This window comes from Crocodylus siamensis, chromosome 5 (genome assembly GCF_052110815.1).
Source record: "Crocodylus siamensis isolate JL-2025a chromosome 5, ASM5211081v1, whole genome shotgun sequence".
NCBI lineage: Eukaryota > Metazoa > Chordata > Crocodylia > Crocodylidae > Crocodylus > Crocodylus siamensis.
Genome location: NC_143399.1, coordinates 73,476,711 through 73,502,393, shown reverse-complemented (window position 1 = coordinate 73,502,393; position 25,683 = coordinate 73,476,711). Strand labels below are relative to the sequence as shown.

At 52.4% G+C, this 25,683-nt stretch overlaps 1 protein-coding gene across 1 annotated transcript in view; it reads left to right on the top strand.

The window, feature by feature from the left end:
- The window catches only part of LOC149864280 (uncharacterized), a 31,733-nt gene extending 6,367 nt beyond the window's left edge, over positions 1-25,366 (top strand). The window contains exons 4-5 of the mRNA XM_090049776.1: positions 7,447-7,861; positions 21,015-25,366. Coding sequence (XP_089905902.1) covers positions 7,447-7,861; positions 21,015-21,988 — 1,389 coding nt within the window. The 3' untranslated portion in view covers positions 21,989-25,366. The remainder of the gene's footprint in view (positions 1-7,446; positions 7,862-21,014) is intronic.
- Positions 25,367-25,683: the final 317 nt, after the last annotated feature.

Here is a 25,683-nt window from a genome sequence, read left to right as displayed (position 1 = left end):
TGAAGAGACGCTGCGGCAGGTGAACCGCAGCTGGCAGCCAGCCACCCCAAGGGGGATCCATGACTTAGCGTCCCAACCAGAGCTCTTGCTCGAACATCCCTAAACGTAAGTGCTCCCGGTTGAGGCCTAGGTCACGGGTCAAGCCAACTCCAACTTCAGTGGGAAACACTCAACAGAGGGATCCAGAAAGCTTTCCGCCCTCAAGGCTCCCTGCCCCGCTCTAAACCCAAGGGTCATGGGGGGATTCTCTCAGGCCGCACACACCCGTCTTGCCAGTCTCAAAGATATTCCCCTGCCACAAGCCGGCTCTCTGGCAAGCACATTTCTGTGCCAGCCCCTCTTCAGGAACCTTGAGGAAGACAGGCCTCTGCCTGGACATTGGGCGCGAAATGAACACGAGCCTTGAGAGGCATTCTGCTGGGGGAAAGGACGGGCGAGTACGGGTAGGCACAGGGACCTGCCCTGCCCTGCCCCGCCCCATCCCTGCAGGCACATTCTCTCTGTCCTCGTGACACGAGCAGCTGTCAGAAGCCAGACAGTGCCACAAGCTCAGCGCATCTTCCCAGGAACAGCATCCAAATGCCAGCGCTCTCTGGGTTCAAAGACAAGAAAGTGCTTCCTCCTTTGGATGCTGCTCCTTTGGGGACGAGCCACACAGCATCCAATGCCAGCCTCGTCGGCTACTCCTGAAATGATGGCATTCTGATGGAAAATGTCACCTGCGGCATGGCAATGAGGAGCTGCCCCTCCCATCCTTCGGGGATAATACTCGGTCTCTCCCCAAGACATCTGTCTGGCTTCCAGAAACTCTACCAGGCCATGCGGTGCCCACATCCGTCCTGGCACAGGAGCCAAACGGCAGCACTCTCTCAGTCCAAAGAGTAGACAGTGCTCCCTGGTTTGGCTCCTGCATATATAGGCAGACAAGTATCTGTGGGTGAATCTGATATCCTTTATTAAACCAACTTAAATGGTTTGAAAACAATTATTAAGCAAGCTTTCAAGTTCAAAAACCCTTCCTCAGGCTAAGTAAGTTTCAGCAGTTGGTGTGTGCTCTTCCTGGATGGAAGGAAAAGTAAAGAAGCCAGAGGCTGGGCTGGTACGTATACAAGATAGGCAGTCAGTGAAAATTTAGACTGAGGAGTCAATGGGTGAGGGAGAGGGTGGGAGAGAGAAGGGGGATGAATAGTGGAGAGATACCTGAGGAGTCAGATGTCAGGCAGGTTATAATGTGTCATAAATCTAATGTCTATATTTAGTCTTTGATTTTTATTATCCAGGAGGTTGATGAAGTGCAATTCATAGGCTCATCTCTGGAAAGGAAATTTCCCAGAGACAAGCCTATGCACTGCGCGTCTGGGGCTCCAACTGGCCTGGAGATGGGCCAGGGCTAGTAGCCCAAGGTCCTGGCAGGGGTGGGGAACCACACCCATGATGGGGAAGCAGCTCAGGGAGCCATGTTGCCAAGAATGAAGGCGGATCAGGCTGCTGGAATGGAGGGTTCACAGAGGGGCTCAATAGTAGGATTCTGGGGCCCAGCGAGGGGTCAGTGTTGATGAGAACATTGAGATGCCATCTGCGAGGCTTAGGCTGTGGTGTAGGGGAGGAACGGAGCCACAGATAGCGCCCCCTGGCAGAAAATGGGCAGCCTCCCGCTTAATTACATCATTTAACTAGCCCCCTGTTACAGGGAGATTAATATTGACAGTAGAAAGAATCCCCACCTTGACTGCAAAAGTCATAAGGAAGAAGTCTATTAATGACCGTAGAAAGTACTTTTTGCAAAACCATAACGTAAAACTCTCTTACCAGATCCTTTTGCAGTCCTCTGGTACCTCACTTGTCTCCTACAACTTGATAAATATTATTTCCAAAAGCTCTGACATCTACTCTTCTCGTTCCTTCAGTACCCTGGGATGAAGTTCAGCAGGTCCTCCTGACTTGAATTAATTCAAATCAATCAAAATCTCTGACTCTCTTCTATTGTCTCCACCTTAAATTTTCCCCTTTACCCAAGTAATCCTTATTAACCATCTATCACATCCTATTTTTTAAACTGATTTTATTTTATTTTTTTGTGAAGACTAAGGCAAAGTAGATTTTGAGCAACTCCAATTTCTTTGCATCTAGCTATGACATACAGCTTCCTTCATTTTTCTTTTTTGGCCAGTGTGTTTACAGAATTACACAGGGGCAGGAGTGAAAAGAGCACAGAGCAGCACCCAGCCTGCTGAAGCCGCACCAGGAACAGCCCAACAGCTGGCTGGGACATGAGCCAGCAGCGCTGCTCTGCTCCCCTCGCTTCCAGCAGTGGCCCTCCTGCTTCTCCTGCCTCTGTTGCATCACTCCACGTGAGCAGAGGCTGGGGGGAGCTTCAGATGGGAGCTTCAGGTGGGCAGCTCCCTACTCAGCATGTGGGGCTCTGCCTCCAGCTCCCAGCTGCTTTCCACCTGCATAGAGAGTTTTGGTGAGCTGCTGTGGGGACAGGGGAGGGGTTGCTGCTGTGACAGCTCAGCAAAAGTGCCCTCTAGCTTGTGTCTCAGTTTCCCAGAGCCGTTCACCCCGAGCCCATTTCCCACCATGCCCCAGCTCAGTGGTGCCTGGTCAATAGGGGGCTCTCGGGCGCTGCCCCCGTTTCAAAACCACATGATCAATCATGTCATGATTTATGCAGGCTGGTCCAGTCCACTACGCATATGCGCAGTAAGGCACCTCCTTACCACCCAATGGTGCATGCTCAGTGGAAACACTTGACCAGTTTGAATAATTGAAATAGCTACTTGTTTAAGCGGGCCATGGGGTGCCTGTACTGATGCCCCAGTCCAGGTAATTAAGCCACAGGCTCCACTCCTGGTGGTGCCCTTCCGTCAATTCCTTTAAGTTTCAGCTTTGCAACCATACTCCCAGGTAAAGAGTTGTTAGGAGGAAGACAGGGAGCGCCATATGCTGAATAATGCACTGGCCCCAGGCAGCCTGCAGTGCACCTCCAGCAAGTAAGTGGGGGAGAGGGGGATTGAGGCCCCTGTAGGGAGGGAACTGGGCAAAAGGTTATCCAGTACCTCACAATTCTGCCCTGGCCATGCAGGCATGGACAAAGGGCCTGTGCTCAGCACCCCTGGTCAGAAACAACCTGGGCAGGGTGTGGGGCCCGGGGCAAATCCACCTGTGCAGGGCCCCAGCCCCAGATGTGAGGAAGCTGGCGGTGGATTCAGTGGTGAGAGGTGTGCATGCCAAGCAGCCAGACGCTTTACATTCGGCGGTGGGGGGGTGCCAAGCAGGCAGATGTGAAGCCGGTGGCAGCATGGAATTGCAGTGGCCACTCCACCCGAATCCACAGCGTGCCCCAAAGCGCGGCCACACTGCTTTCACCTTCAGGGAGGAGTAGGCAGGCACCAGAGTGAGCCACTTGATTGGGATTGGGCTCCCCATCCGGGGCAAGGAACGGAGCCATTCCCATCCAGGGCCATCCCTGGTGAGGAGGAGAGCAAATTGGGGCAACAGCCCCAGGGCCCGTGCTGTGGGGAGCCCTGCAGTCAGTGCTGCATCAGCCTACTGCAGCTGCTGAGTGCCGCTGCCTCTGCCACTGCCCTAACCTCCACCCCACGACCCACACAGGCTATGTCCCGGGCACCTAGGGACAGCTCTGTTCCCACCACTTCCAACAGCATCCCCCAGGCTCTGGTCCTCACCCAGGCAGGTTCTCCATCACCTGAGAAGGCCTCTGGGCCATTCAATTTGTAGGGAAACTCCCTGCACATGTAGGAAGGCACAAGGCAGAGTGAGTCAGGGTGTGGGGTGCTGGCAGAACCAAGCGGGAGGCTGAAAGGTGCCTCACAGCCCCTTTGGAACCCAGAAGAAGAGCAAACATCGCCTGTAGAACGCTAGATTGTGTGACTGGAGTTGGACTTTCAAAATCCCCTTTTTCCTTGTGTCCAGCTGCTTTTTTTTTTTTAAGGAGCTCATCCCACACCTGCCTACACCATGCCATCACCAACTCTCCTTTCCCCCTTGTATTCCTCTATTCCTAATGCCTCCATCTGCCCTTTGTGTCCAAACATCTGCCTGACAATGCAGCACATTTCCCTGGCTGGGGAAATCCCATGACCAAGGTGATGCAATTAACATGGCCCTGTGCGATGAAAGGCTGCACCATTGGCTGCTTGCAGTCAAGACTCCCTATGAAAGCCTCATCGTTAGCTTCCCATGGGCCAGATCCAGTGGCAGGACCTCGGCTACATGCAACTTTATAAAAATGGGGGACTCCTCTCTAGCTGGCTCCTGCGGCCGTAAAACTCAGGGGCATCCGAACCCCAAGGCTCCGGTCTTGGGCCTGCACATAGGATGCCTGCCAAAGGATTTGGAAGAATCTGAAGCCCCAGGCAGGGGTGAAAGATACTTGCCAGTAGCAGGGCCACATATGGTTCTTGGATGATTCAAATGGATTTGGACCTGATCAATAAAATCAATTTAAAAAATGCAAGGAAGGCTATATGTGCCTGGGCTCAAGGAACACTTGGGCAGGAAGATCCTACTGTGCCATGCAATACATCCATGGGTGTCTGGGCTCGTGACCAGAATAGGGGCTGTTTGGAGTTAATTGTGGGGTTGTTCCCTGCCTCACTTTCCCTTTCTTGTACCCCTCTGTTGACCTTGGGAAGAATGGGTTAAAGGTGATATCTAATAAAAGATCTCACCTCTCCCCAACCCCACCAACTAAATAGTTGCAAGAAAAAAATGTTTTCTTTCCAAGCTTTTGGGCTCTCACACTCTCCATCAGGCAGAAGAGAAATCAAAAGTGGCAAGACTTCTCCCAGGTGAAAGAGAAATTTCATCCATGGAGGTTGGGATTCACCTCCAAGGAGAAATATTCTGCACTGGTCCAGTCCTGCAGGGAGCAAACCAGGAAAGCCAAAGCTGCAACTGAACTCCAACTAGCTTTGAGCATCAAAGACAATAAAAAGTCCTTTTTCAGATATGTGGGGAGCCGGAGGAAAAGCAAGAGCAACACTGGACCTCTGCTGAGCCAGATGGGACAACTGACGCCCAGGAAAAAGCCAACCTATTAAATGGGTACTTTGCATCGGTCTTTCGTCAGTCCCCTGGGATGCCCATGCCTGCTATGGGACAGGGAGGTCCGGGTGTGGGTGATTCCCTCCCCTCCATAAATGCTGACATCGTGAAGGAACATCTTGAGAAGCTGGATACCTTCAAGTCAGCCGGCCCTGACAATCTGCACCCCAGGGTACTCAAGGAGCTGGCGAACATCGTAGCCCAGCCCCTGGCATGGATCTTTGAGAACTCCTGGTGTAGTGGCCGAAAATTGGAAGAAGGCCAATGTGATGCCTATCTTAAAGAAAGGGAGGAAAGTGGATCCAGCAAACTACAGGCCCATCAGCCTGACTTGTATCGTGGGGAAGAACTTAGAAACGTTTATTAAAGAGGCCATCCTTAATGGACTTGCCGACACCAACGTCCTGAGGAATGGCCAGCACAGGTTTGTTGCAGGTAGGCCTTGCTTGACCAATCTCATTTCGTTCTACAACCAGGTGACCCATCACGTGAACAAGGGAAAAGAGATTGATGTCATATATCCTGACTTCAAAAAAGCCTTCAATCTGGTATCCCAAGATCACTTCTTGGCGAAACCAGCTAATTGTGGCCTTGGGTCCACCACAATCTGCTGGCTGGGAAATTGGCTCTGTGGTCAGACCCAGAGGATGGTGGCTGACAGAAGTCAATTGTCATGGTGCCCTGTGACCAGTGGGGTCCCCCAAGGCTCTGTCCTTGGACCCATATTGTTCAACATCTGCATTAATGATGTGGACATTGGAGTCAGAAGCGGACTGGCCAAGTTCGTGGATGACACCAAACTTTGGAGCAAAGCATCCACACCAGGACACAGGCGGGTGATCCAGGCTGACCTGGACAGGCTCAGCAAGTGGGCGAACAAAAACCTGATGGTGTTTAACACCAAAAAATGCAAGGTTCTCCACCTCAGAAAGAAAAACCTGCAGCATCCTTATAGGCTCGCAGTGCTATGCTGGCTAGCACTACGGAAGAAAGAGACTTGGGGGTAATCATTGACCACAAGATGAACATGAGCCTGCAATGCGATGCTGGGGCTAGAAATGCGACCAAAACGCTGGCTTGCATCCATAGATGCTTCTCAAGCAAATCCCGGGACGTCATTCTCCCGTTGTACTCAGCCTTGGTAAGGCTGCAGCGGAGTACTGAGTCCAGTTTTGGGCTCCACAATTCAAAAAAGACGTGGAGAAGCTTGAGAGTCCAGAGAAGAGCCATGCACATGATCAGAGGTCAGGAAAACAGACCTTATGACGACAGGTTGAGAGCCATGGGGCTCTTCAGCCTGGAAAAGCACAGGCTCAGGGGTGATCTGATGGCCACCTATAAGTTTATCAGAGGTGACCACCAGTATCTGGGGGAACGTTTGTTCACCAGAGCGCCCCAAGGGATGACAAGGTTGAACAGTTATAAACTACTGCAAGACTGTTTCAGGATGGATATAAGGAAGAATTTCTTTACTGTCTGAGCCCCCAAGGTCTGGAATAGCCTGCCATCAGAGGTGGTTCAAGCATCTACATTGAATACCTTCAAGAGCAAATTGAATGCTTATCTTGCTGGGATCCTGTGACCCCAGCTGACTTCCTGCCCTTTGGGTAGGGGGCTGGACTCAGTGATCTTCCGAGGTCCCTTCCAGCCCTAATGTCTATGAAATCTATGAAATCTTGCAGAGGAAAAACCCCGAGCTGCCAAGGGCTCTCCTAGGTGGAAACGCCAGTTTCAAAAGCTGCTCAGTGTGAAGGCAAATGAGGAGCAGACCATGGTTGTGGCAGTCTAGTCATGTGGAGGTGTCAGAGGCTGGCAAGGCATTCAATTTGGCTTATTTCTTGCTCAGTTGTAAAGTTGCCATTTCAAAAGGCAAAATCTGATACTTTGCCATTGTTAATGCCATGAATTCCACCAGGAAAGAAAAGTGGCGGCAACTCGGCGCCTGGGGAAGGGCCCCCAAGATTGCAATGGCTGATGTGGACCTGCAGACACAGCTGAGGAGCCCAGCGCTGGGACAGCCCAGACATATCTGGGGTGGGTTTGGTGTCTGTGTTGGTCCGAAACAAAAGAGCAATGCAAAGCTCTCAAGCTCTTGGTTCAGAGAAGACCCCTTTCAAGAGACCAACTACAAAATCGCCCAAAAATGATCTTTTTCTGCAAGCAAGCGCTCAGGGACACGTGGCTGTCCTCAGGCTCAGGGAAAATTAAAAATGGTAAAACGTTCCCGTAAGAAATAAACGTCATTTCTGCCCCGAGTCCGGAGTGTCTCGGCATGGCCCTGTGCTGTGCAGACGGCAATATCCCTTCCCGGTGGTCGGGACAAAATAAAAGGCTCTGACCCCGAGTTCCCGGGCTTTGCCTTTCTTTCCTGCCCAGTGCCCCTGCCCCAGCCGGCACCGACCACCGCCCTGGGACTGCGGAGATGCCGCGTTTTCACCGCTGTCCGGATTCACCCCTCAGCGCTGCCCAGCTCAGCCCGACAGACCAGCGCCCGGGGCCGGGGCCGGGCCGGGCCGGGCCGGACAGGGCAGAGCCCCGAGAGCTCCTGCTCGGATGAGAGAAGCAGGCCGGTGCCCGGCGGGTCCCAGGCAGAAAACCCCCGTCCTCGCCCCGCTGCCCGGGGCCCAGCAGCGAGACTCGGGCGGCCCCCGGAGCTCTGCACGGCCCCGAGCCCGCGCCTCCGGGGGCGCCGCTGACGTCACGGGCGTGACGTCTGGGAGCGAGAGGAGCCGGGGCGGTGGCTGGACAGCGGGTGGGGCTCGACTCAGCTCCCAGGAGCCCCCGCGGCTGGGTGAGGGGGAGACTGAAGGGAGGGAAGACGAACAGGGCAGGGGGGTCGGCCCGGCACAAGGGTGAGGGGCTGTGGCGGGTTGGGGACAGAGGCACTGGTTTCTCCGCAGTCTTAGACCTGCCTCCAGAGAAGAGTAGGGGGCTCGGGGCACTGACACGTGTCCGGGGGGCGGGGTCTGTCCTGGCCCGTGTGCAGGGCATTGTGGGAAGGGCGGTGGGGCTGGGCCGGCAAAGCGCAGGCACTGGCTGGAGGGGCCGTAGGGCGCATGGGGCACGGGCCACACGAGGCACACTGGCAGGAGGCTCCAGGGCATGGGGCTGTTGGGAGGGGCCGTGGGACGGGGACCAAGGCGGGGTGGCAGGCATCGGGGGGGGGGGGGCGAGCTGTGGTTGGGGGTCTGTGGAGCCAGCCTGGTCCCCGCAGCCTGTGTGGGGCAAGAGGGGAAACGAGGACAACCCCAAGGCTGCTCTGTGTGGGGACAATCAGGGTGCCAGGGCTGTACAGACCTCGAGGCTGGGCAGGGTCATGGTCCCAGGCCCCTCATCATGTGACCTCTGTGTTGTCCCACGGGGCCCCAGAGAGGACACTGGGCAGGCGCCATGCATGAGCGCAGTAGAGCAAGAACCCAGGCCCCAGCTGGGAGAGGCTTCTCTGGGGGAGACAGTGGCTGCGCTGGAGCCCATGGCAGCTGTGGCTCTTCCCTTCACAGCCCTGCTGCAGCCGGAGGTGACGCTGGAGGAGCAGGACCCAGGGGTATCCAGGCAGGAGCTTGTCGGGCAGAATAAGTTCCTTGTGTTGTCCAGCTTGGGAGCAGAGGGAGGACGGGTGGATCCCCAAGGTGGTCGGTACTGTGGCAGGAAGCCCCCTTTGTTTCTTACCAAAATCTCTGCTCTGTGACAATTTGATTAGGATGGGTCTAGCAGAGGAGACACACCTTTACTCTATCTCTGTAGGTAACCTGAGATAGATACATTCCTGAGGGAGGGGGGAAACCTGCTCCCTCTGCCTACTGGACTGGTATCAGCTAACTGGTGGGCTAGAGTCTGCCCAGCAACCAGTGATGTATTTCAAATTGGTTGGCTGACAGCCAACAGGTGCTAGCTTTCATTGGACCAGGTGAATGAAGTCAAAGGGACTATATAAGTTAAGACAGCTCAGGAGGAAGGCACAGTAGTCATGCCGGGGACTCAGAGAGGAGTTTTACCATCTGAAACTGGCTCTCTCCCCCATCACTCATGAGCTAGGGAATCTCCAACAGCTTCTGGATGCCTTATGAATAAGCTACTCAAGATCTGATTAAATATAGAGCTGACAGTAACTCAGATGCGTGATCAAAAGGCTACCTCAGCCAGACTGTTTTGCTCTACGGGATTTCTATGATATTTCTCTGTCTTGTACCCTATTTTCACCCTACCCCCTGGAATCAATAAAGTTCTCCTTTGTGACCAGTGTAGGAGACTTACTGAGGGGTGGGTCTAAATTATGCCCAAGAGGCCCCTTAGGCCTGCAGACTAAGGGAGACTTTCCTTTTTGGCCCTCGATTTGGGGAAGTGTCTGTACTGAGTCGAGTACCCATTGGACTATTAGGCCTGTGCTCCAGGAAGGGGGTCAGCTGGACATGAGGCACCCCTAGGGAGCCTGGAAGGTGGTCAGGCGCAGTGAGGTGGGTGGCTCAACGCAGGAGCGCCCCCTGCTGGCTCACCACAGACACCACCAGCAAGAAAGCAGCAGCTGCAGGAGGAGCTGATCCAGTGCTGGGAGATCTGGGGGCAGGAGCTAATGCAGGCCATGCAACCCCCTTCTGAGGCCATTTCCCTCAGAGACCTGGTGCCAGTGCTTCCAAGGTCTCTTCTACCTGGAATCTGGGAGGCTGTGAGAGGTTTGCAGGCACCTGCAGGAGCTCTGGCTGGAGCCCCAACAAGGAGCAGATCCTGGAGCTGGTAGTGCCTGAGCAGCTCCTGGCCATCGTCCCCAAGGAGATGCCGAGCTGGGAGTGGGGATGCTGTGTGGAGACCTATGCCAATGCTGAGGCCCCGGCTGAGGGGTTTCACTTAGTAAAGGAAGAGAACGAGAACCTCCAGGTTATCTTGCTTGTCGTGCTGCCACAATAACAATCAATAACCTAATTCACATTCCAACAGTCAGTTCACTGGCCCCTTCCTCATGCCCCCATGAGCACCACATCCAGTCAAGGGTGAGAGTACCACTGGGGCAGAGTGCAGGAGGAATCAGGGGTGGTGTAAAGAACGTGGGGAGTGGAGAGCCTTGAAGAAAGTCAAGCCTGTGGTGATGGGATGGAGGCTGCAAACACACCAAGCTGCATTAGCAGGAGCACCCTCCCAAGTTCAGAGAGCAAGGGGTGCTGGCATAGGAAGGCCTAGTCAGAGTGCAAGGAGCCAGGTCTCCGTGCCTCTAAAAGTGCTGCCAAGGCTGCCCCAAAGGGCTGAGCAAATAAAACGTGATGAGCTGAGTGCATGCCAATACATGAACTCCTATGTCCACAGCTGCAGCCACATCACATGTTTGAGGACATAGCTGTGTACTTCACACAGAAGGTGTGGGAACTGCTGGAAGATGAAGACAAGGTGCTTTACCGGGACCAGATGCTGAGGAATTTCCAAGCCCTCATTTCCTTGGGTAAAGCTCTGGTTCTTCCTTCTCCCTGGCCCTATGTGAACTGAAGTTTTGTAGTCGTCTTCCTATGTTTCCATAGTCTCATCTTCATGAACTTTTGGCTGGAGGTTTAAATTCAGTTCCTACCCACTGCTGTCAGTGACCTCACTCACATTTCACACTGATACATTCTCAGTTTGATCCAGCCACCTTCACTTGTGTCTTCTCCATTCTTATAACTCCTGGTGATTCCTTATTCAGTGGTTTCTGGGCAACGTGATCTCCCTTTGCCTTCCTGGCATAGAATCATAGAAAAAAGGACGAGAAGGGACCAATCCGGTCCCCTCCTACAGGCAGGAAGTAATTGGGCTCAAATGAGCTCAACAAGGTGCCTGTCCAGCCTCCTTGACGACTGCCAGGGATGGCAACTGCACCGCCACTGTTGGAAGTGCGTTCCAGATTCTAGTTATTGTACATAGTTTCATAGTTTCTAGGGTCAGAAGGGACCTGAGTAGATCATCTAGTCCAACCCCCTGCCATGGCAGGAAAGACTACTGGGGTCAAATGACCCCAGCAAGGTGTTCGTCTAACCTCCTCTTGAAAACCCCCAGGGTAGGAGCCAGCACCACTTCGCTTGGAAGTTGGATCCAGATCCTAGCTGCCCTGACAGTGAAGTAGCGCCTCCTGATGTCTAATCTGAAATTACCCTCTGCCAGCTTACAACCATTATTTCTAGTCACTCCTGGTGGTGCTCAGGGGAACAGGGACTCCCACAATGCCTGCTGGTCCCCTCTGACTAGTTTGTAACAGGCCACTAGATCCCTCCTCAGCCTTCTCTTGTGGAGGCTGAGCAGGTTCAGATCCCGTAGCCTCTCCTCGTAGGGCCTGCCCTGCTGTCCCCTGATCATGCGAGTGGCCGTCTTCTGGACCCTCTCCATGCTGTCCACATCCCTCTTGAAGTGCAGCGCCCAGAACTGGACGCAGTACTCCAACTGTGGCCTGACCAGTGCTGCATAGAGGGGGAGGATCACCTCTCTGGACCTGCTTGAGATGCATCTGTGGATGCATGACAAGGTATGGTTGGCCTTCCTGACTGCCTCCCCACACTGCCGGCCCATGTTCATCTTGGTCGATGATGACTCCAAAATCCTTTTCCACCTCTGTGCTGACAAGAAGGGAGTCCCCCAGCCTGTAGGTATGGTGCCGGTTGTTCCTCCCGAGGTCCATCACTTTGCACTTGTCAGTGTTGAATCCCATCCTATTCTCATCCGCCCACCCTTGTAACCTGTCTAGATCCGATTGTAGCCTGTTGCTTCCTTCTAGTGTGCCCACATCCCCCCACATCTTAGTGTCATCAGCAAATTTGAACAGGGTGCTTTTTACCCCCTCGTCCAAATCACTGATGAAGATGTTGAACAGTGCAGGCCCGAGGACCGAGCCCTGCGGAACTCCACTGTCCACGTCCTTCCAGGTTGAGAAGGACCCATCCACTACCACCCTCTGGGTACAGCCCACCAGCCAGTTGGCAACCCATTTGACTGTGTGGGCGTTGACACCACAGTCCTGCCCACTGAGAACAGGGTGAGAGACAGCGTCGAAAGCCTTCCGGAAGTCCAGGAAGACTATGTCCACTGCTACCCCTGCATCTAGTGATTTGGTGATCTTATCTTAAAAGGCCACCAGGTTGGTCTGACAGGACCTGCCACTGATGAACCTGTGTTGGTTGCCTCTAAGCATGCAGTCCCCTGCAGGCCCCTCATGGATGTGTGCCAGAATAATTTTCTCAAACAGCTTGCCTAGGATCGAGGTAAGACTAACTGGCCTATAGTTTCCCGGGTCCTCCTTCTTCCCCTTTTTGAAGATGGGAACCACGTTGGCCCTCTTCCAGTCCTCCAGCACCACACCAGACCACCATGAGTGCTCGTAAAGCTGTGCCAGGGGTCCTGCAATGACCTCGGCCAATTCCTTTAGAACTCTAGGGTGGAGATCGTCTGGACCGGCTGACTTGAATACATCCAGTCCCTCCAGAAGTTCCCTAACTAGTTCTTCGCTAACCCTTGGCCCAGGTATGCCTCCCCTGGGGCCTGAAGGGGACCCAGCAGGGAGGTGACTGTTCTGGTCCCTACTTAGGAAGACGGAGGCAAAGAAATCATTAAACTTCTTAGCTTTGTTGTCTGGTGTGACGACCAAATTCCCCAATGTGTCCTGCAGGGGCCCCACATTACCCGGAACCTTCTTCTTACCTCCTACATATTTGAAGAAGGACTTCTTATTATCCTTAATCCAGGAAGCTAGCCCTAATTCCATCTCTGCCTTGGCCTTCCTGACTGCCCCCCTACATCCCTGAGCGACTGCAGTATAGTTATCCCTGGTGATGTTCCCTTCTTTCCATAAAGTCACTAACAGCTCTTCCTTAGGGAATTATTCTGATTTCCTCCCTCTCTCGCCTAGCATGTCCTGTCCAAACACATGTAATAATCCTAGCGTATTCAGTTCAATGCTATCTAAATCCTTTTCCTCCTCCTTGGGTTATGACCAGGAATCTGGGTTTTCCGTTTCCCATGGAAAAACAGAAAACCACAGATTCCCTGTTTTTATTGCAGAAAAAACAGATTTCTCTTTTAGCAGATAAATTTGTTGATTCTCCAGTTTTGAAAAGATCTCTTGCAGGCTGGAACAAGCCTTCTTTCCCCTTCTGGGATGATCCTCCCATAGAATGGGATGACTGCTTAAGTTGCAACTACAGTTGTTATAAAATTGGCCTTTCCTGTGTCCTGGTGATGCTGAATTACCCTCTCATAGATTTCATAGACATTAGGGCTGGAAGGGACCTTGCAAGATCAATTCTAGTGCTGCACTTCAGCAAGGATGTGGAAAAACATGAGAGGGTCCAAAGAAGAGCCACCTGTATGATCAGAGACTTGCAAGGCAGACCATATGAGGAAAGGCTGAGGGACTTGGGCCTCTTTAACCTAAAAACTAGAAGGCTGAGAGGGGGCTTGGTAGCAGCTTACCGCTATATCAGGGGAGTACATCAAGAGCTCAGTGAACAACTTCACCAGAGCACCCTTGGGGAAGACCAGGAATGATGGATCCATCACAGTCAGGGTGTCTAGACTGTGGAACAAACTCCCTCCAGTGGTGGTGCAGTCACCTACCCTGGAGGTCTTCAAGATAAGACTGGACAGTCATCCATTATTAGAATGGAATAATTGAATTGTAGAACTGGAAGGGACCTGTAAGATCATCAAGTCCAGTCCCCTGCTGTGGGCAGGAAGTTATTGGGCTTAAACAAGCTTAGCAAGGTATCTGTCCAGTCTCCTCTTGAACACCTTCAATGATGGTGACTGCACCACCTCTGTTGGAAGTGTGTTTGAGATTCTGATGACCCTTATAGTGGAAAAAGTTCTTCCTTATATCTAGCCTAAATTTGCCCTCTATAAGCTTATGCTCGTTGGTCCTTGTCCTCCCTTGAAGTGCCTTCCTGAAGAGTTGCTTCCCCAGATCTGTGTGTTCTCCCATTGTACTTTTAGGTGGCCATCAGATAACCTCTCAGCCTTCTCGTGCTGAGGCTGAACAGGCCCAATTCCCTGAGTCTCTCCTGCCTAATGCAGGTGGGCTGTGTGGCAGAAAGCCACCTTGGTTTCTCCCCAAAATCTCTGCCCTGTGACTATGTGATTAGATGGGCCAGCAGAGGATTCACACCTCAGCCTGCCTCTTTAGGTAACCTGAGCTGGTTGCATTCCTGAGGGGGGGGGGAAACCTGCTCCCTCTGCCTAAGTGACTGGTACCTGACTGAGGGGCATCTACCTGGTGAGCTGGAATCTGCCTGGTAACAGGTGATGTATTTCAAATTGGTTGGCTGACAGCCAACTGGGGCTGACTTCCACTGGACCAGGTGAGTGAGGTCACAGGGGCTATATAGGTTGTTGGGGGGGAAGGAGGTGCTCTCTCTTCGGCCATGAGGTGAAGCAGCAGCAAAGCAGGGGAGACAGAGAAGCCTTACCGTCTGAACCTAGCTCTCTCTCTCACCCCAAGACTCCAGAGGGGAAACTCAACCAGCCTCTGGAAGATGCTTGTGAGTAAGCTACTCAATCTGTTTAGATATTTAGCTGGCAGTAACACAGATGCATGATCAAAAGGCTACCTCAGCCACACGGTTTGCTCTTTAGGATTTCTAAGATATTGCTCAATCCTGTGCCCTAGTTTACCCTACCCCTTGTAATCAGTAAAGTTCTCCTTTGTGACTGGTGTGGGAGACTTATTGAGGGGTGGGTCTAAATTATGCCTAAGAGATCCCTTAGGTCTGCGGACTAAGGGAGACTTTACTTTTTGCCCCCTGACTTGGGAAAGTGCCCCAAGTGCCTGTACCGGGTCGAGTACCCGTCAGACTATTAGGCCTGTGTTTCCCTGAGGACACAGGGCCAAGACAGTCCCTTCTCGGGGTGGTGGCAGCAACGTTACCCCCAGACTAGCGAGTGTGCTCCGGGAGAGGGGTCGGCCGGGCATAAGGTGCCCCTAGGGAGGCATTCGGAGCCTGGAAGGTGGTCGGGCACAGGGAGGTGGGCAGCTCAACACAGGAGCGCCCCCTACTGACCTGCCACAGGCTGGACCCGATGATCTTGTGAGCCCCTTCCAGCTCCTAACAATCTATGAATCTATTGAGCTTAGAGCAGTGCCAGAGAGGGTGCAGCAGCACAAGGTCCAGAGAGGGTGCAGTCGCACAGCAGCCAGGGGCCCAGGAGACAGGGGTCCAGAAGGTGGCACTCCTGCACTAAGCCACCCACCTCACTGCACCCAAACACCTACCAAGCTCTGAGTGCCTCCCTGTGGCTGCCACATGTCTGGCCAACCCACTTCCTGGAGCATACCCACAAGCCTGGGGTTAATGCTGCCAAGTGTCTCAGTCTGTTGGTGGCTCTGTGCGTCTTGAGGTACACAGGCTTTGTAGACCTGAAGGGTAGTCGACCCACTGCAAGAACTTGGGGTGCTTCCTTTAGCCAGAAGCCCAAATAGTAGCCTCCTTTAGTCAGCCAGACCAAGGCATAACCCAGTCCTGCTCCCAATAAATCTCCCACACTATGCTTGAAGGAAAACGTTATTGGTACAGAAGGAAGGCTTGAGGTAGGATACAGCATAGAGCAATATCAAAGAATAAGCCTTAGAGCAAACAGTGGCATGGTAGCCTTTGATCATGCATCTGTGTTATTGCAAGCTCTATATCTAGTTAGATCTCAAGTAGCTTACTTACAAGTGTCATCCAGAGACTGATAGAGCTTTCCTATGGAGGCAGGCAGTTTGTAGTGTGTCCATGTGTTTCAAGAGAGAGAGAGCTGCAGATGTTCAGGTGCTCTCTGTGTCTTCATCATGGCTGCCGCCATCCTTCTGGGCAGGCTTGGTGCTGCGGCCACTCCCTTCCAGCAGAGCCGTGAGGGTCTGAATGGCAGGGGGGCAGGAGGAAGAGCGTTCTGTGCCCGCCCCGGTGGCACACAATTGGTCAGGCGCAAGGCCCGTCAGCATTCCATGGAGCCGTACGTGTAACCGGTCACAGGAAAGTGGTGCCAGACTACAAGACCTAGCAATACTAAAGCAGCAGAGGCTGAGTAGGCCAAAGCCCCAGTAAAGGGAATGAAATACCTATGAGGTATTTCCCCCTGTGAGGCATGGGGCTTAGTAAAGGGGAGGTTTTGGAGCCATGCAATTATCCCTTAAGGCTTTGGGTGCCCAGCCAGATATAACTGACTATAGCAGCTCAGCCAATGACCTATGACTGCAGAGGCCCAGCCAGGGGCGTGGAAACCAGTAGGGTGCTGGGGACCCTTGCAGGGTTCATTGGAACCGGGGCTATGTAAAGATCCGTGGCAGCCTCCCTATCTCTGTTATTTCATCAAGGCGTGGCAGGAGAGATAGTAGGATGCTCTAGAGGCGGAGCAGGGCATGGTCACGGAGCCACCAGGGAGTGTTATGGCCACCCCCGGGACCCTGACATGTTACAGTCAGTCACCCAACATGAATGTTTTCATTGCCATGATTCCTCACTTTAAGCCTTCCCTGAGAATAAGCTTGTTACCACTTGTTTTCCTGGAGTTACATGGATAAGAGAAATGTTATCCATCCATACGTGTGTCCAATGTCTCTTCATTTTGGTACAATAAAAACAATAAAATTTTATCTTTCTATCCTCTAGTACATCACAGATCACTGCATCTCCACACCTGTCCCAGGTGACTCTGTCAGTTCAATGCCCTTTCTAAACCAAAGTGGTTGGTGCTTTGTTTTCTATGACCATCCCTACACTACCTGGGTGACAAGATCATCATCTCTTGAAGGCTTCTCCTTGCAGTGCCTTCTCTTTCATCCTAAATGCCCATCCTCCCATGTCCATCAGGGCCCTAATACAAAATTTGGATCCATTCCCCAAATCCCAATTGGTTCTTCTGTATCCAGAACCCAGTCACAAACCCTCTTTAACCACTGTTCCAAACAGGATATCGAGGTCCCACACCTGACTTAATCTGCAGTATCCAGCAAGGACAGGTAGAGCTCTGGGTCTCTGATGATGAGGACCGTGGGGAAATCTCAAGATTGGAGGACCTGTTGCCAGGTGAATTTCGGCTGTCCCTTCCACCTGGCTCCCCTCTCAGAAATGCTCCATGCCAAGAGTGCAAGGGGGAATAGGAAATTAAGGCCCTGCCCTGTGCTGCCATTGCAGAGTACTGACCTAAAATACCGTACATTATGCTGTAACATGTCCAGGCAGGTGTCGTTCCCACTCAATGAAATTCAGTGATGTGCAGACAAGTAACTGTTCCCTTTTTTCCCCTCTAATGATAGATGTTAGGATACAATCAGTAAGGCTGTGCAAAGCTTCAGGTGGTGATTCAAATTGGAGGAGATTCGGCCCAATTCAGTGGCAGAATCTCCAAATTGAATCGAATTAGGGTACCAATTTAAAGGTCCAAATAGATTCAAAGCTCTCCAAACCTTTGGCAAAGATTCGGAGAGCTCTGATAATTCCGACAGTCCCCAGTGGCTGCAGCAGGGAGCTTCAGCCACTCCGAGCTGGTAAGTCCTAGGGGCAGGGGGGACCCCTGCCAGCCCCCTGACGCCTGCTCCCTCAGCCCCGCCATGGCTGTGCCCACCTACCCCATCTCCTGGTTCTTTAAAAAAAAGCCCCGGTGATCACCGGGTGCTGCCAGGCAGGAGAGCGATCCCCACTGCCCCACACTGCATGGGGGGGTTCTACACAAGCCCACTCAACACCCCTCCGCCAGTCCCCTGATGGCTGCCCCACCTGCCGGGGCTTTGGCCCTTTAAGAAAAGAAGAACAGCCAAGAAAAATCCTGGGACTCGCTGCTTCTGGTGCAGCCTCGGGGGCTCATGCAGTGCCCCCCACGTAGCAGGGGGTAGCAGAGATCACCCCCTGCCAGCAGGAGCAGTGAGCCTTGGGGTTTCTTCAGGGTTTTTTTTCCTTAAAGGGCTGGAGCTGGCCCATGCAGGGCACCCATGCAGGGGTTGGGGGCAGTGGGGATCGTCCCCCTGCCTGGCAGCACCTGCTGAGCTGAAGCTGAAGCTTTTTTTCCCCAAGTGCTGAGAGCTGGGGCAGGCGGGACAACCATTGCTGGGCTGGGAGAGGGGTTGGTGATGGGCCCAACCTGGCTGATTTCGGAGATTCGGCTACTGCCAAATCAGATTCGGCTGAATTGAATCCTGTCAGACCAACCTGGTGGCCTTCTATGATCAGATCAACAAATCCTTAGATGCAGGAGTAGCAGTGGACATAGTATTCCTGGACTTTCAGAAGGCCTTCGACACTGTCTCTCACCCTGTTCTCATTAAGAAACTGGGGGACTCTGGTGTTGACACCCACACAGTCAATTGGGTCGCCAACTGGCTGGAGGGCCGCACCCAGAGGGTAGTAGTGGATGGGTCATTTTCAGCCTGGAGGGACGTGGGCAGTGGGGTTCCACAGGGCTCGGTCCTTGGGCCCGCACTGTTCAACGTCTTCATCACTGACTTGGACAAGGGGGTAAAAAGCACCCTGTTTAAATCTGCTGATGACACTAAGATGTGGGGGGATGTGGGCATGCTAGAAGGGAGGAATAGGCTACAATCGGACCTAGACAGGTTACAAGGGTGGGCAGACGAGAATAGGATGGGATTCAACACTGACAAGTGCAAAGTGATGGACCTGGGGAGGAACAACCGGCACCATACCTACAGGCTGGGGGACTCCCTTCTTGTCAGTACAGAGGCGGAAAAGGATCTTGGAGTCATCATTGACTCCAAGATGAACATGGGCCAACAGTGTAGGGAAGCAGTCAGGAAGGCCAACCGCACCTTGTCATGCATCCACAGATGCATCTCAAGCAGGTCCAAGGGGGTGATCCTCCCCCTTTATGCAACACTGGTCAGGCTGCAGCTGGAGTACTGCATCCAGTTCTGGGCGCCGCACTTCAAGAGGGATGTGGACAACATGGAGAGGGTCCAGAGGAGGGCCACTTGCATGATCAGGGGGCAGCAGGGAAGGCCTTATGAGGAGAGGCTACGGGACCTGAACCTGTTCAGCCTCCACAAGAGAAGGCTGAGGAGGGATCTAGTGGCCTGTTACAAACTAGTCAGGGGGGATCAGCAGGCACTGGGGAAGTCCCTGTTCCCCCGAGCACTGCCAGGAGTGACCAGGAATAACGGTTACAAGCTGGCAGAGGGTAGATTTAGGCTAGATATCAGAAGGCGCTACTTCACGGTCAGGGAGGCTAGGATCTGGAACCAACTTCCAAGCAAAGTGGTGCTGGCTCCTACCCTGGGGGTCTTTAAGAGGAGGTTAGATGTACACCTTGCAGGGGTCGTTTGACCCCAGTACTCTTTCCTGCCATGGCAGGGGTAGATGATCTTACTTAGGTCCCTTCCGACCATAGAAACTATGAATAAGGACAGTGATTTGAATCACTGAATCAATCACTGTCCCCCAAATCGGCCAAATCCGAAGCAAATACTAGCCGCTTCACACAGGCCTAACAATCAGGTTAGGTGTCTCAATTTTTTGGACTCAGATCTGGTTTTCCTGGAATACTGTGATGTGAAGTTTCCATCTTCACTCAGCAATGTAAGAATTCATTCCTCAGTCCTAGGCAGCCATTCCTTTCTAACATGGTGTCTCAGGGCATGATGAGATTTGTAGTCTTCCATAGAAGTCAACACAGTATGCGGAAGCTCTGCCATTAGTGTAGGACAAGGGAGAAGCTGTGGCTCTTCTTCTTCTGGTTAGGTTGATCTGAGGGCGTGGGTCCCCCCATGTCCCCAAGAGTGAAAGACATGGAGTGCCCAGCCAGATGCACGTGGACCGCAAGCGGCACTATTGGCCTGACCGGGCTCAGTACCTCCACATGCCATGGGCTGGGCAATCTTACCCTGATACCTCCCTGCTCCATGAGTCCCCACCAGATCCCCCCCAGCCAGCTTCCAACCCAGCCAGCTTCTCTACCAGCCCTGCTTTGCAACCCTCCAGCTCCCTGCAAACCCCACTTACCTACCCTTAGAGACTCCAGAAGGAAAGTGAGCCTGAGGTAAGCCTTGGGACTGACTAAGCCTCAGACCCTGCCCTTCCCCCTCTCCATCTGCCTCCCCCTCCCCCTTTGGGCAGGGTTGGGGTTTCCTGCCCTTCCTGCAATCAGCTCTTATAGGCTGGAACTCTGCCATCCTGCAGAGCTCTTTGCAAAAGTGGGAAATCCACGGCCTTCTCTGCTAAAAGGGAAAATCCATGTTTTCTCTGATTAAAAACAGGAAATCTGTAGTTTTCTCCATCTCCCCATGAGAGACAGAAAGCCCAGCTCCCTGTTCATCAAGGTCTCAGACTGCATTAAATGGTTCCATGGCACAAGTGGGATTGAAAAACAAGTTGTGGGAAGAAGTGAATACCTCATGGTTTTCACCAGAATTCCTCCCTTCCTATTTAGTCTCTGTGGCCCTGAGTGTCATGGAGCCTGAGACTCAGCAGAGTCCAGGTTCAGGTTCATACCAAGGCCTTAGACCTGGTGCAGATTCCTATGTCATGGAGCCCACCTGGGACCTGTCAGCAAAGGAAAGCTCCATGGGCTCGTTCCCTGCACCAGACCTAGCCCTAGAAGGAGGCAGGAAGCACAGCTCTGCTCCTTAAAGAAGACAGGGCCACAGTTCTAAGTCCTTCCCTCCTATTTAGCTCATTAGAGCATGAAGCCATACAGGTACTGTCTTAATGCACATGTCCCACATGTGCTTCTCCTAGCAGGGCCTGAGGTGATGGGGCTGACAGCTGGACCAGAAACTCTTGAGAGTCCTGCTCTGAATGCTGCCAAGTGGGAAACATTAGCCCAGCACAGGGACCTGCCCCTCCCTCAGCCCCAGCACTTAAGTGTTTTGGTAGAAAGACCTTGTTTTCTTGAGGGAACAAAAGTGCCAAGGTCCAGTTGTGCTCTGAGGCCCATTGCAGCAGAAGGAATAGCAGTGTTTGCCCTTTGCCATCAGAGTAGAGACTAATCTGGAGTTTCTTCTCCTTATGCAGGAGGTGCCTGGCTGCTGAGCAGGCTTGAGGAGCAGGCTCCTACAAAAGGGCCTGCAGACCTGGAGCCACTATGGACTTCCACAGGAAGTTTGGGTGAAATGGACTTCCTGAGACCTGAGGCGGAGCAATGGCACAAGAGTCAGGGGAGGCCCCAAAAGCTGAATGAGAACATAGCAGTGAAGCAGGTATCATCTCCAATTGGGCATGACAGTGGGGAAGGGGTAGAACCCAGAAAGAGCCCTGGTTGTAGGGAAGAATTTGTGGAGCCGAGAGACCTCAAGAGCCAGCGGAAAGATGAGTTGCATCCCAGCCATGACATTGAGAAGGGACTCAGAGGGGAGTGGGAGCTCACTGCTAAGTACAGGGGCAGAGCATGGGAGAAGCTGCATAAGGGCTCAGAGTGTGGGAAGAGCTTCACCCAGTCCTCCAAACTGGCGCAGCACCAGCTCATCCACATGGGGGAGAAGCCACATCAGTGTTTAGAGTGTGGGATGAGCTTCATTCACTCCTTCAGCCTAACTGAGCACCAGCTTATCCACAAAGGGGAGAAGCCACATCAGTGCTCAGAGTGTGGGAAGAGCTTTGTTTACTCCTCCAAGCTGGCTCGGCACCAGCGTATCCACACAGGGGAGAAGCCATATCAGTGCTTGCAATGTGGAAAGAGCTTCACTTATTCCTTCCACCTGAGCCAGCACCAGCTCATCCACTCTGGGAAGAAGCCACATCAGTGCTTTGAGTGTGGGAAGAGCTTCACCCAATCCTCCTCCCTGTCCCAACACCAGCTTATCCACACGGGGGAGAAGCCATATCAATGCTCCAAGTGTGGGAAGAGCTTTGCTTGCTCCTCTGGGCTGGCTCAGCACCAGTATATCCACACTGTGAAGAAGCTACATCAATGCTCAGAGTGTGGGAAGAGCTTCACTCGCTCCTCCAGCCTGGCTGAGCACCAGCGTATCCACACAGGAGAGAAGTAATATCAGTGCTTGGAGTGTGGGAGGAGCTTCACTCGTTCCTTCAGCCTGGCTGAGCACCAGCATATCCACACAGGACAAAAGCCACATCGATGCTCAGAGTGTGGGAAGAGCTTCACATACTCATCTGACCTGGCCTGGCACCAGCTCATCCACACAGGGAAGAAGCCACATCAATGTTCAGAGTGTGGGAAGAGCTTCACACAGTCCTCCATCCTGGCCCAGCACCAGCTCATTCACAAGGGGGAGAAGCCACATGGATGCTTGGAATGTGGGAAGAGCTTCACTGACCCCTCCACCCTGGCTAAGCACAAGCATATCCACACAGGAGAGAAGCGATATCAGTGCTTGGAGTGTCTTAAGAGCTTCAGTCACTCCTGCAGTTTGGCCCGGCACCAATTTATCCACAGAGGGGAGAAAGCACATCACTGCTAGGAGTGTGGGAAGAGCTTCACTTACTCCTCCTCCCTGGCTTTGCACCAGTTTGTCCACATGAGAGATAAGCCACATCAGTGCTTATAGTGTGGAAAGTGATTCCCCCACTCCTCCAAACTGGCCTAGCAAAAATGCATCTGTATCAAGGACCATCCATAATTCTGCCAGCAATGCAAAAAGGGCTTGGGGGTGTATACCTCTCAGCATCTACCAGTGTCTGCATCCAGGCAAGCAGCCTCATGCTGATGGACTGCAGCAAGAATTCACCCATTGTTCATACCTTCTAGGGCACTGCAAAACCCAAAAGACAGAGGCTGGCCCCCAGGTTTTGCTATGGGGGAGAGGTTAAAGGGCAACACCTCGTGCAGAGGCCAACCCAGATGCTTAGGGAGCCTGTGGAGATTATCTTTGCATCAGCCTTGGAGCCTGTGTCATCCCCGTCATTCTCTTACAGCAGGCAGTGCTCCCCAGGTGAGAAGAAGTGCCTTCACAATAGGGTGCCTACCCCAAGACAACTGGCTCTAAATGACCCCCAGGGACTGTCTTTGGTTGATTTCCAGCCTTATCCTCCCTCCTGGTCCCAGGGTTTGGTATGTTACGTTCTTGAGTTGTAGGAGGGAGGACATTTATAGCTGGGGAAGCATTCCTTGGTTCTAAGCAGCCCTGACCTTGTGTTTCCTTCTCACCACATCACCCCTCTCCCAGGCCTGCAGATTCCCATCGGAGTCTGCAAGAAACTGCTACTGCGGCCCAAGGTTGCTTCTCAGCACCTCATCAGAACGCTGCATCATGAGGTGCCGGCTGCCCCCCTTGCTCTAAATCATAGAACCACAGAAAATTAGGGGTGGAAGGTGCAGTGGGCCTTCCACCCCTAATGGAAGATGCTCCTGCACTGAGCTGCCCGCCTGGCTGTGCCCGGCCAAAAACCAAGCTCCGAGTGTCTCCCCTGGGATGCCTAAGCCCAGCCAACCCCCTTTCTGGAGCATACCTCCAAGCCTGGGGTACCACCGCCACCACCTGGACTCAAGTCTTTGTCTTGGCCCTGTGCCACCCAGAATACACAGGCCCTGTAGACGTCGGGATTTTAGTGTGCTTATATAGGCCTGAAGCACTTACCTGAAGCCTCCTGTGCCAAGGGAAAGTAAAAAGCCAAGCCTACCTTAGTGTGTCCCTTCCCTCTTAAGTGCACACAGTGAGACGTGCTAAAACATAGATTTATTTAATCAAGAGGGATGGGGGGAAGGAATACCAACAGCAAAATATAGAAGGAAAACCAACATTGAGTAAATCTAGGTGGCTTGTCAGCTTTTTGAACACAAGTAGAGTACATTAAACTAAGCTAGTTAGGTTTCTGGTAAGTTACTTACTTTTGCATCCTGAGTATGAAAGAGGTATGGAGGTTCACATTTCTCTGTGTGTTTTAAAAATGTCTGACCTCCTTCCTGGAGAGACCTTCTTAAATAGCTGTCCTGACCTCACCTGGACCCAGTCAAGGATAGGCGTTATTTGAGTCCGGACAATCAATTTGAGAAATGTCACTCCATTAGGTAACTGTAATAAGGGCTTAAGCCCCTGCCCCTATGTCATGAGGTCAGAGCTCCAAACAATAGGGAAGTTAATTCCACAACGTCATACCCGAGTTAGGTCATGTATGCAGTAACCCAGGGCAACCAGGTTGACAGACATGTGAGATAACAAAGAAAAAGGAAAGGAAAGAAAAAAACTCTAAGGCAGGAGGCTGGAGTGGATTTCTTTCACAGAAGGGGCTTCGGGAGGTCACATTTAGTCCAGCCGCTGCTCGAAGTAGGACCATCCCCAGCTAGATCATCCCAGCCAAGAACAGAGATTCCACAACCCTGTGAGTAACATGTTCTAGTGTTTTCATACCCTTGTATTGAGAAAATTCTTCCTAATATTTAACCTAAACTTCCCTTCCTGCAAATTGAGACCCTTGTTTCTTGTTCTGTCATCTACCACCACTGAGAACAGGCCAGCTCCATCCTCTTCTGAACCCTGCCTTCAGGTAGTTGAAGGCTGCAATTAAGTCTCCTCTGTCTCTTCTCTAGACTAAATAAGCCCAGTTCCTTAAGTCCGTCCTCCTAAGTCATGTCCCCCCAGCCTCAACATTTTTGTTGCCCTCTGGTGGATTCTCCAATTTGTCCACATCCTTTCTTTAGTGGGTGGCCCAAAACTGAACACAGGACTCCAGATGTGGCCTCACCAGTGCTGAATAGAGTGAAGGAATCACTTCCCTTGATCTGCTGGCAGTGCTCCTACCAGTGCAGCCCAGGATACTGTTAGCCTTCTCAGCAACATTGGCACACTGCTGGCTCATTCAATTTGTCCACTGTAACCCCCAGGTCCTTTCTGCAGAGTTGCTGCCCAGCCAGCCAGCCCCCAGTCTGTACTGGTGCATGGGATTGTTCTGTCCTAAGTGCCAGACTTTGCACTTGTCCCTGTTGAACCTCATGAGATTCCTTTTGGCCCAATCCTCCAATATGTCTGGGTCAGTCTGCATCCTAGCCCTACCCTCTAGTATATCTACTACTCCCCTCAGCTTGGTGTCATCAGCAAACTTGCTGAGGGTGCACTCTGTGCCATCTTCCAGGTCATTGATGAAGACATTGAACAAAACCAGCCCCAGTACCGGTATACCCTTCTCTATTGTTGAACCAGCATTGTTTTGTTTTTTTTAAAACTAATTTGTATTTGTTTTATTTTAATAATATTTAGTTTAATTAAGCTTTAGTATAAATCAGTAATGTTTGGTATGAATATGGCAGTCATTTTGTTTTAATGTAGTGATTTTACATTGCTGTTGTGAATTAAGTTTATTATTGTATCTATCTTTTGTTCTTTGTGTCTTTATATTTGGATGTATGGATGAATGAATGAAGAGTGATGGGTGAACTTCCTGAGTGATGCATGAGGATAAAGAGCCAGGCAGGCTAGTTCCTCTATGGCCCATGGGCTCTGTCCAGACCCCTCTGCTCCTCAGTCTTCTTCCAGCACTACTGGCATGACCCACACATTGGTACAGGGCCAGAGGTCCCTGTATCCCCAGCCCCCAATGCACCGCAGTCCAGAAGCAGCTTCAGCTCAATGGGCTGTTGGGGAAAGCCAGAGTGTCCCCAAGTCCAATATAACACCAGCTAGTGGGGGCTCGAGGCATCTTCTATTGCTCTCAGTCCATGGGGGTGCCAGTTGCCTACAAGGGGTGGCCTGTGACCCCCAGATATTCCCTGTGTGCCCCTACTCCTGAG